General features: G+C 38.7%; 1 protein-coding gene across 1 annotated transcript; it reads right to left on the bottom strand.

Annotated features, from left to right (window-relative positions):
- Positions 1-6,821: 6,821 nt before the first annotated feature.
- On the bottom strand, positions 6,822-7,742 carry LOC307256965 (olfactory receptor 11A1-like; the record flags this gene model as incomplete). The annotated part of the gene is made up of 1 exon (XM_080036080.1): positions 6,822-7,742. One exon carries the CDS (start codon positions 7,740-7,742, stop codon positions 6,822-6,824), a length of 921 nt encoding a protein of 306 aa, XP_079892206.1.
- Positions 7,743-10,894: the final 3,152 nt, after the last annotated feature.

Genomic DNA, 10,894 nt, shown 5'->3' with positions numbered 1-10,894 from the left:
TGGTTGACCCATGAATTTCCTGGAGCACATTTTCCAAAAATGGCCATGCAGTGTTTTCGGAATGAAGCCTTCCAGTTCCTGTCCGGTTCTGAATGTGCAGTTTTGTTGTCAGCAGCATAGCAGAAATAGCGGAGACAACTTGTGTTTTATATGGACCATAAGACCCTGCCATAAAAGTCTCAAAAATCTCAGGTGCTATAATTCTGTTGGCCCCTAGGCTGCAGAGTGAAGCATTCTTCTGTGCACAGCACTGTTCACCGACACACTCTAGTAGTAGTTATCACGCTCAGAAATCCCAACAAAAATCTGAGGAATTTCTCCAGGGGCTCTGTGTATTGTGTGTGTGTGTGTGTGTGTGTGTGTGTGTGTTGCTGCTTGTGTGTGTTAGGTAACCCCCTCACCTCACCCAACAGATCCCCAACCTCCCATTTCCTGTGTAGCTTAAGCTTTCATTCAAGGTTAAGACATAAAGATAAACTATTAGGTATGTATTATGTGATGTTCTTTTCTTTCAGGGATGTTCGGGTGAGATAGATATTTATTTTTATTTTGGAAATGATTGTCTCAAGTGAATGAGAATCACTCTGAAAGTGCGACACTATACTGATTGAAATCCAGCTATAAATCCTTTTTTCAGGATAAATTACATTGTCCTTGGGAAATTATCATCTGATTGATAAATTGGATATTTTATGTTAAATACTGTTTTTTCTTTTGTTTGCCTGAATGGTGGCCTAAATATGGCACGGCACGGCTTGCTGTTCACATACTGCATGAACTATGAAAGATGCACCAGCAATGCTATGGTACCATGTACATGTTATAGTCATGTAGGCCTACCGACCGTGAACTAGGGCCAATTCCACCAGCTATTCTGGTCCAAGGGCTACTAACTCTTAGTCCGATCCCTCAAAAGCTTCCAAATCTGGCAGCCATAAGGATGTGAGCCGATTTAGATTTTAAATGTAGGCTTCAGTTCAATTTAATGTTAGGTACGATGACTGAAGCTTAAAGCTATACGCTTTGGTGTAATGAAATAGATATATTGAACACAAACAAAAATAAACCAGAAGTTATTTATTTTCATTATTTTTTTAGCTGTTCAAAACACACATATTCCCAGTCTCCTGCTCAGTGTGGCATGGTTCCCGACTTCACCGCGTTGACACGGCACCAAGTTTTTAATCCGAGTTTGTTTGAAAAGAGCCCACCTTTTGTCTGCAGGTCGAATAATGTGAAGTCAAAGAGAGGTCCTGATGATGTTTTGGCTGCAGACTATCCAACTTACTGCACATCAATCCTGCGGGGGCGGCTCCGCTGAGTTCTGACTGGACAACAGACCCCAGACTCACCCCGGTGGGAATGCTGAGGGTCTGGCCCGGCCCTGACATCCAGGTTACCCCATGCCGCTCCCAGGCCTGGAAGCTTTAATTATGGGGAGGCAGAGAAAAGGGAGTTTCTTCCACACACACACACACACACACACACACACACACACACACACACACACACACACACACACACACACACACACACACACACACACACACACACACACACACACACACACACACACACACACACACACACAATCACAAACATTGACAGAGATGGATGGAGAAGAATTTGTAAATAGAGCTACACACACCCATGTATTCTTCAGGCAATAGAGGTACGCAATTTGTCTTATTCAAGCAAACACACACATCATGCATGATACAAACACGCAACTCTCCAAACAATATACACTTTTGCACAGACATGAACAGACATATATTTGCAGAGAAGACACGGTCACATGCACGGACAAACATGCATGAGCACACGCATACACACAGAACTAGACACACACACACACACACACACACACACACACACACACACACACACACACACACACACGTTGAGTAGCTGCCAGCCCCGTCATAAATCTGCCAGCTCAATTAATCAAGCGGTTCCCCTGGGGGGTTGCTGGAGCCAGCCGCAAACCCCGCTGACGTGCCTCTAGCGCCGCAGAGCACTCCCACAGGGCTTTAGATCCTGCTGCTCCCCAGAGAATGACAGAAGGAAATAACTGTCTCAACTGCAGAATGCGACCAGACTCCCATGTCAGACCTCTCCGCTGTGTGTGTGTGTGTGATTTGAGAGCTGGAGATGGAGACTCAGTGTTGAATCCATTTCGTCTTTTTTGTAATCAGTGATGTTGTACTGAAAGTAGTCATTTCATTCACAGAAAAAAAAAATCTTTCGATAGGTACATTGTTTATGTTTGTTTAGAGAGATTGACAGATTAGATAGATAGATAGATAGATAGATAGATAGATAGATAGATAGATAGATAGATAGATAGATAGATAGATAGATAGATAGATAGATAGATAGATAGATAGATAGATAGATAGATAGATAGATAGATAGATAGATGGCTATCACGTATCGCTAAATACATCACCGTTCATACAGCCACGATGGTCAGTGCTGATTTAGTCTGTCTTCAGTTCAGTGGTACATTTGGTGTGTTGCCCATCCAAACTGTTAGCTTGGTCCTACCAGACCATCGTACATTATTTAATTTGTACAGAAGGTCTGATATCGCTCAGTTGACAAACGTAAACTCACTTGAAGGCGGGTGTTTGTTGAAGTTTAAAACTATTGGATCTGCCCAGTGCCACTCTGGATCTGCCAACAAATTGCATAACGTTTGATAGTGACGTATGTCATGCGCCGGCTTCTGACTACAACTGAAACTGGCGCACGTCATTGTTCTCAGCCACTCCCTCTGTTCATTGATTGGTCATGTAAAAATCGATCCTGAGAAAACCCGCAAATATATCGCGGACCCAGACTGACTACTGAAGGAAAATTAAAATTTAGCAGAAGTAGGTAAGCGGGCGGTGCCAGGCTACCAAGCTGTTACATTTAGTTTAGCATAAAACTAGCCTAAAGTATATCAGCACTGCACATCTAGGGTTAACAGCTCACCAGCCTGTTTTTTGATGAAGTTGTCAGATTATGGTTGTTTCTATGAATTGCGCTGTCTTTTAATAGGATTTAAACGGAGAAGTTATATACGGTCAATAATGGCTGAGATGCTCTCAGGCACCAGTAAAAAAAACAAAAACACCTATACAGGTATACAAGTAAAGCAGAAATCGCCTCACTGTCTTTGTTTGGACATTTACATCTGTAAGCCCCCGCAAATCAGACAACAGATTAAAGAAGTTGGTCTATTATAATCTAAAGATTACTGCTTTACTTCATATGAAATGCAGAAAACTTGCAGAATTCACATTTTCACTGTTCCTTTCCAATGGGTCAATTTTTGTCACTAGGGGTACAGAAATGTTCTTAGAGGTACAGACAAGAAGGTACACATTTGTACCAATGTTTAATCCTTTAAAACTTCCTCATCTTTGCAATGTATCTCCTCCAGCATACTTTCAGCTACAGACACAATTCAAACTTTAAAAAAGTCCCAAGAAATCATAGTTGAACTGTTTTTGTTCTTTGAACAAACAGTTTTAGTTTCATGCTTTTGTCAGCCTCTTTCTAAATTTATAATCGGAGCGAATGTGGTGGAATGTTAAGAGGGGAACCAACAGTTTTGTCCTTTTCAGACGGTAGGCACCACGGCTTCACGTTGTGTGTGTGAAGTGACGGGAGGAGGAGTGCCATTCAGATATTTCAACCGCTTGTCGTATTGCCTGACAGAACGCTGCGCCTTCTCTCTGTCCACTCGCTTCTCCATTGAGAATGCATTAGCAGGCGCGACAAACGTCTTCTGTGTGAACTGGCCTTTACAGTGCAAAACTGGTGTAAAAATACACCAAAGCCTATTTTATAACTTCCTGTCACTCCCACAAATTAACCCAAATGGATAATTTTGACAACAAAATGTAGGACATAAAGTATTCTGCCGGTCGCATACATGTGACTCCTGAAGCAATCGGACCTACACACTGGAAGGTTTGAGCTGCTGCATATGCCTCGTTTCCACGGCTCAGAGCGGGACAGCTCGCTTACGCTAAATCTGGTGGTGTTTCCACCGCTGACCCTACCCTTATGGTAGGGTGGGGTTTATGACCCTACCCTTACTAGTAGGGTGGGGCTTATGACCCTACCCTTACTGGTAGGGTCGGGCTTATGAACCTACCCTTACTGGTAAGGTGGGGCTTATGAGACGGCTCGGTGCAAGCCGAAACAGATAGTGAGCGAACGGCGCCGGCCATGGCAGTAACGTAACTATGGTGTCATCGTAGCAGGGGGACACAGTGTAGCCCATTCAATAAACAGAGTGCTGCACCGTCATTTTTCGCTAAACACAAGACTCTCTTCACTCTTGCCGAGGTGACTACACATGGCGGTTTAATGCGGAAATGATTCTGTCTACCAATCAACGGACGGCATTGTATAGTTCCACCTTATCGGCACCCTTTCATACTCCTGGTACCCCGACGGAGGAGAACCGAAAATGGGAGCAGCGCAGAGCCGTTTAGCTCGCTTATTTTGGGACACTACCCAACTTTTGGCAAAATGAAAAGCAAAAATAAGTGGACCGAGCCGCTCCGACCCGACCTGCTTGGTGGAAATGATTTTGTCAGTTAGACTCACGGCCTCTTAGTTAGAGGTTTGAGGGGAAGTTTTGGATGAAATGACTTCTCTGAGGCCTCTAACAGGTGGGATTTCTGCCTGATCACAAACCCTCATTAAGACACACACTCAGCTGGGTGACTTACTCTGCACATTAAAGGACTATGACACTTTTTAAACATTTTAATGTATTTCAATTATAATTTTGACTAGAAAAAGCTTTAACATTTCTAAATATTCAACATCATTCTTACATTATGAGAGTTCAACTATTCACTACCTTTCATACATACAGTATACGACCCTTTTTTACTTTCCACATACTCCTACTCCTTCAGCTGATTCATATAAATTCAAGACATTAAATGAATATTTCAGTTTTCATTTCTTTCAACTTTTCTTTTATTATTGCAGCAAAACACTCCATTACATTTTTTTAATTACAGCTTTCAATGTGTATATTACATTTTTCAACTCCTACCATACTAATGAGACCTTTTAAAAAGTTTTAAAATCTTTTCTAGTTGTCAACTGTTTCTTTTCAAATTAAATTGTTTGAAAACTTAAATTGAGGTTATGATGTGTTTCTATATACAGCTCTGGAAAACATGAAGAGACCACTCCAAACCTTCAGTGTCTCTTGTTTAACTATGTATAGGCATATGTTTGATTGAGTAAAATGAACATTTTGGTTTTGCTCTATAAACTACTGACAATCATTTTAACACATTCCGAATAAAAAAGCTGTCATTTAGAGCATTTCCATTAAGTAATGTAGAGATGAAGATTGAAAAAAAAAATCCAAACTGGTCTCTTAATTTTTTACAGAGCTGTGTATAAACACACATAGGAACCCATCTGGTTATTTTGAAAGGAGTGCAGTATGCCTGCTATGACCTCATAATTAAACGTTTCAAGTTTCTTAAATAAATACCTCCGTCTATAGTGGTCCTAATAGGCCACTGTAGTTTCACATTACTGAATAATCACAACACAAAACAAAACAGTAACTTTCGAATTTATTATAATTTTTTTTTAAAGTCTCAAAACCTGAAAAAAAAAACTAAATAATAGACAATCGGGGCACTTGTGGTGTAGTGAAGAGCCCTTCCATAGAGGCTCAGTCCTCTTCACAGCAGACCCGGGTTAGAATCCAGCCCAGGACGTTCTCTGCATGTCATTCTCCTCTCTGCCCCATTTCACCTTTCTCTCCAAACTGTCTAATAAAAGCATAAATAAAACTCCCAAAAAATTAATCTTTAAAATAATTATAAGTCACAATAATTTAACAAATCACATTAATTTAGAAAAATTTAAAATGTACATAAATGTCGCAATTACGAAGCAGAATCTACAGTTGAACATGCCTTCCTTTGACAAATTTGTATCCAACCTATTCTAGAAGGAGTTATCTAAAGGCGGCCTCGCCACATACTCTGGCAGCTTGTTCCATGCTATTAAAACACAAATTGCAAAGACATTATTTCTCTATTCAACAATTACTAGTGTTACTACATTAGGGCAGTATGCAAAACAAACTCTTGAGTAGGGCTGTAACGATATGTGTATTGTACCGATAAACATGTCTGGGCTGCTTTTCTCCTCACTTCTCTACAACTTCTATATGTAATTATCACAATCCTTGTGTATGTGCATAGTACAAAAATCGTAGGTGAAATTACCACATTTACTAGAACAACCAAACCATATACATTCAGCACTGCAGTTTCTGAAATGTGCTGTTACACATTATCGCCTTCAAAGTAAAAGCACAGAGTTTTTTCTTAGTGCTCAAAACAACTGTCACAACACCTTGACACGGAGGTACAAGCCAAGCTACAACCAGTAAAACATTCACATCAGTCTTTGTCATGATAGTTTGATATTGCAGAGGTTTGCATATAGACACATAGCGGTCATAAGATATAGCTGCCAGTCGTAAGAACTCTGAAGCAGTCAGAGAATAATATGCAAAGTATTGAAAGAGGCAAGCAGAATATGAGATTATTACTTTTGGTTCCAGGTTCCTCAAAATAATTTAGTTTTGATGATAGAATCATTCAATACTAAGAATTACATGTAGAGAAAATATTTTTAGTAAACGTACTGCATGCTCTGCGAATGTAAACAAATCCCCCTCCTCTGAAAAAGCATTATGCAATTTTAAAACTGAAATTCTAAACCCATTTAAAAATATAAAAAAGAATCTAACAATTACCAGTGTAAGTACATTAGGGCATTTTACAAAACAAACTCTTGAGGTGTTTGTAGATTTCTTTCATTTTCAGCCCATATATGATCGGGTTAAATAGAGGATGATAGATTAGCATTTGTAAAGTCATTATGAAACGAACACTTTTGGGAAACTCGGTCCCAATTCGCAATAAAAGCACATCATATACACTCAAACATGAGAAGTTGATTAATACTATCAGATGTGGTAAACATGTCTGGGCTGCTTTTCTCCTCACTTCTCTACTATTTCTATAAGTAATTATAAATATCCTTGTGTATGTGAATAGTATAAAAATTATAGGGAAAATGACCACATTTACTAGAACAACCAAACCATATACATTCAGCAGTGTAGTCCTCACACAGTGCAGTGTCTGAATGGTGCTGTTACACATTATCCCCTTAAAAGTAAAAGCACAGAGTTTTTTCTTAGCAATCAAAACAATAAACACAGCAATTTGACAGGTGGGCACAAGCCAAGCTACAACCAGTAAAACATTCACATTAGTTTTTGTCATGATGGTTTGATATTGCAGAGGTTTGCATATGGACACATAGCGGTCATAAGACATAGCCGCCAGTAGTAAAAACTCAGAAGCAGACAGAGAATAAAACATTTGAAATTGAAATAGGCAAGCAGGATATGAGATTATTTGTCGTTCGGATAAAAAATCGATTAAAAGTTTTGGGTAGTTAACAGTGCTGAAAAGAACAGAGTTGATGAGCAAGGCAGCAATGAAAATGTACATCGGTTCGTGGAGGTTTTGGTGATTCCAGATCAGATACACAATAGTAGAATTACTGCATATTACCAGAATATACACTGTTAACATCATCACAAAATAAAGGTATCGGTATTTGTGCAGTTCCACATAGCCATCGATAAGAATAAATGTTACATTGACCTTATCATCCATGAAGGCTGTCCTAGGAGAAAATATTATAAGTCTTATTTTGAAATTCACTTTAACATTAACATAGCATACATACCATACATATCCCACTGCTCAGTATGTGAAAGTAACAAGCACATGTAAAAGTAAACGGTTTGAGTCTGCGGGTTGTTTTTAACAGAATATTTCAACCTCCATGGATCTCATTAAGTGTTCATGGAACTCTAGAGGCCTTAAACTTAATGGTGTTATTGTCTAATGTCATGTTTTGCAATGCCCAGTTAAAGTTGCACTATGCAGTTTCAGAGGAGGGGGATTTGTTTACATTCACATAGCCTGCAGTTAGTTTACAAAACATATTGTCTCTACATGTAAGTCTTGGTATCGAATATTTCTATCATCATACATCAAAACATTAAATAACGGTCACCCACCGGACGCTGTAGCATAGTATCAGAGATCTGCACTCGATTGCTCTTCCTCAAAGAAACCAGATGTGCACATTTTTACTTGAATCTGAATTTTCTCTACTTGAATCTGAATTTTTTCTACTTGAATTTGAAAACTTGAATTTAGAACTTTTATTTGAATGTGTCATTTCGAATATTAACTGATTCAGATTCAAGTATAATTAATTCAAATTCAAATGGGTTAATTCATATTCAAGTGTATAAATTCAAATTCAAGTAGAGAAAATTCAGATTCAAGTATAATTCATTCAAATTCAAATGGATTAATTCATATTCAAGTGTATAAAGTCAAATTCAAGTATCAATAATTCAAATGCAGGTTGATCCATTTAATTGGTAACACTTTACAATAAGGGTACATTAATTAATGGTTAGTTAATGCTTAATAAGGTTTAACTAACCATTAGTTAACTGTTAACTAATGTGTCTAGTAAGCCTTAACTAATGGTATTCATGTTAACTAAGGTATTAATTACTACATTATGTACTGTTTATACATATCCTATATTAACCTTAGTTAACCCATTAATTAAGCTTGAACCAACAGTTGATTAACATACTAATAAGCATTAATGAACTGTTAACAAATGTCATTTTTGTAACATTACTTAAGCATAATTAACCATTTATTAATGCTCTTTGTGACCCTTATTGTAAAGTGGGAACCATTTATCCATTAAGTAACACTTAATAAATGCACACTAGTGCTGAATAGGCATTACTGAAGCATACTTAACCATAATAGGCATTACTTAAGCCCCTATCTCACTGGGCTGCGACTGTTTGCGACAAGTTGGAGACTTCATTCGCAAACGAGTCTCTAAACTGTCTCCAAACGTTCGCAGAGGTCTCAATTTCCTCGCATGAGTCGCAGAGCCGCGCAGTCCTGTCGCATGAATTTTGAACATGTTCAAAAAAAGTGTGCGACAAATCTGTCTCAAAACACTCTCAGAGTGGTCGCAGGTGTCTCCAACGCGTCGCAAACCCTTCTCAATTTAGTTTCCGCGAGTCAGAAAGTGCGAGCAATGTGAGACAACTTTGCGAGGGGTTGGTGACTTATGAAACTAAATTGCGACTGATTTGAGACAAAAATGAGACTGTCGTGCGACGCTCGCCAGACGTTCGCGAGACATAAATGTGACCTCCTGGCAAGTGTTGGGCAGGACATTCGCAAACGTGTCGTGAGGAACCAACTCAGTGAGACTGCAAGTGAAAATATTCGCTAATTCGCATATTTTCTCGCAATTTTGTGTCTCCAACTTGTCGCACATTGTCGCAGCCCAGTGAGATAGGGGCTTTAAGTGCAATTAACCATTTACTAATGGACTTTGTGACCCTTATTGTAAAGTGAGAACCATTTCTCATGAATTAACCCCTAATAAAGGCATACTAGTGCTGATTAAGCATCACTTAAGCATAATTAACCATTTCTTAATGTTATTTGTGACCCTTATTGTAAAGTGGGAACCATTCATCACTTGTTACACTTAATAAATGCAAAATAGTGCTGAATAAGGATTACCTAAGTACAATCCATCAATCAACATTGCTCTTTGTGACCCGTGTACACTCTCTATAATAACAATATTAATTAAAGAGGACCTATGATGCTTTTTGACTTTTATGACCTATAAACGTTGTTAACCATATCACCAGGAGACTATGGTCCGATTCAAGCACTAAGTAAATGCATTGAACAAATCAATGACTGGATGTGCCAAAACTTTCTTCAATTAAACAGCGACAAAACTGAAGTAATTGTCTTTGGTGCCAGGGATGAACAATCAAAAGTCAGCGCACAGCTTAAATCTGTTATGTTAGAAAGCACACACCAAGCTAGAAATCTTGGAGTAGTGATAGATTCCGACTTGAATTTCAAAAAACACATTAAATCAATTACTAAGTCAGCCTACTACCACCTTAAAAATATATCGAGAATTAAAGGGCTAATATCTCAGCAGGACTTAGAAAAACTTGTCCATGCATTTATTTTTAGTAGACTTGACTACTGTAATAGTGTCTTTGCAGGCCTTCCTAAAAAATCAATCAGACAGCTTCAGCTAATTCAGAACGCTGCTGCTCGAGTCCTCACTAGGACCAAAAAAGTAGATCACATTACCCCAGTTCTTAGGTCTTTACACTGGCTTCCTGTCACTCAAAGAATTGATTTTAAAATATCGATGATGGTCTACAAAGCCTTAAATGGTTTAGGGCCAAAATACATTACTGATCTGCTGATACGTTATGAGCCGCCAAGAGCCCTTAGGTCGTCTGGGACAGGTCTTTTAAAAGTCCCCAGAGCTAGGACTAAACAGGGAGAGGCGGCATTCAGCGTTTATGCGCCCAATGTCTGGAACGGACTGCCAGAGAGTCTGAGGTCCGCTGAGACTCTCAGCTCTTTTAAATCGGGTCTCAAAACGTTCTTGTTTCCCTTTTAACCTGTATTTTTTTTTTTTTTTTTTTTGGTAAAATGTTTTAATTCTTTTATTTAAATGTTGTATTTTTATCCATGTTTTAAATTTGTTCATTTTTTTTTTGTATTTGTATTCTTTATTTGATTTTAACCCTGTGAAGCACCTTGAGTGGCCCTGTGCCTGAAATGTGCTCTATAAATAAAATTGCCTTGCCTTGCCTAAAGAGGACCTATGATGCTTTTTGACTTTTATGACCTATAAACGTTGTTATGATGATTCATAGTCATGCTTA

This window comes from Ammodytes marinus (genome assembly GCF_949987685.1).
Source record: "Ammodytes marinus genome assembly, chromosome: 10".
Lineage (NCBI taxonomy): Eukaryota > Metazoa > Chordata > Actinopteri > Uranoscopiformes > Ammodytidae > Ammodytes > Ammodytes marinus.
The sequence above is the reverse complement of the archived record's forward strand: the minus strand, read 5'-3'. Positions and strand labels throughout refer to the sequence as shown.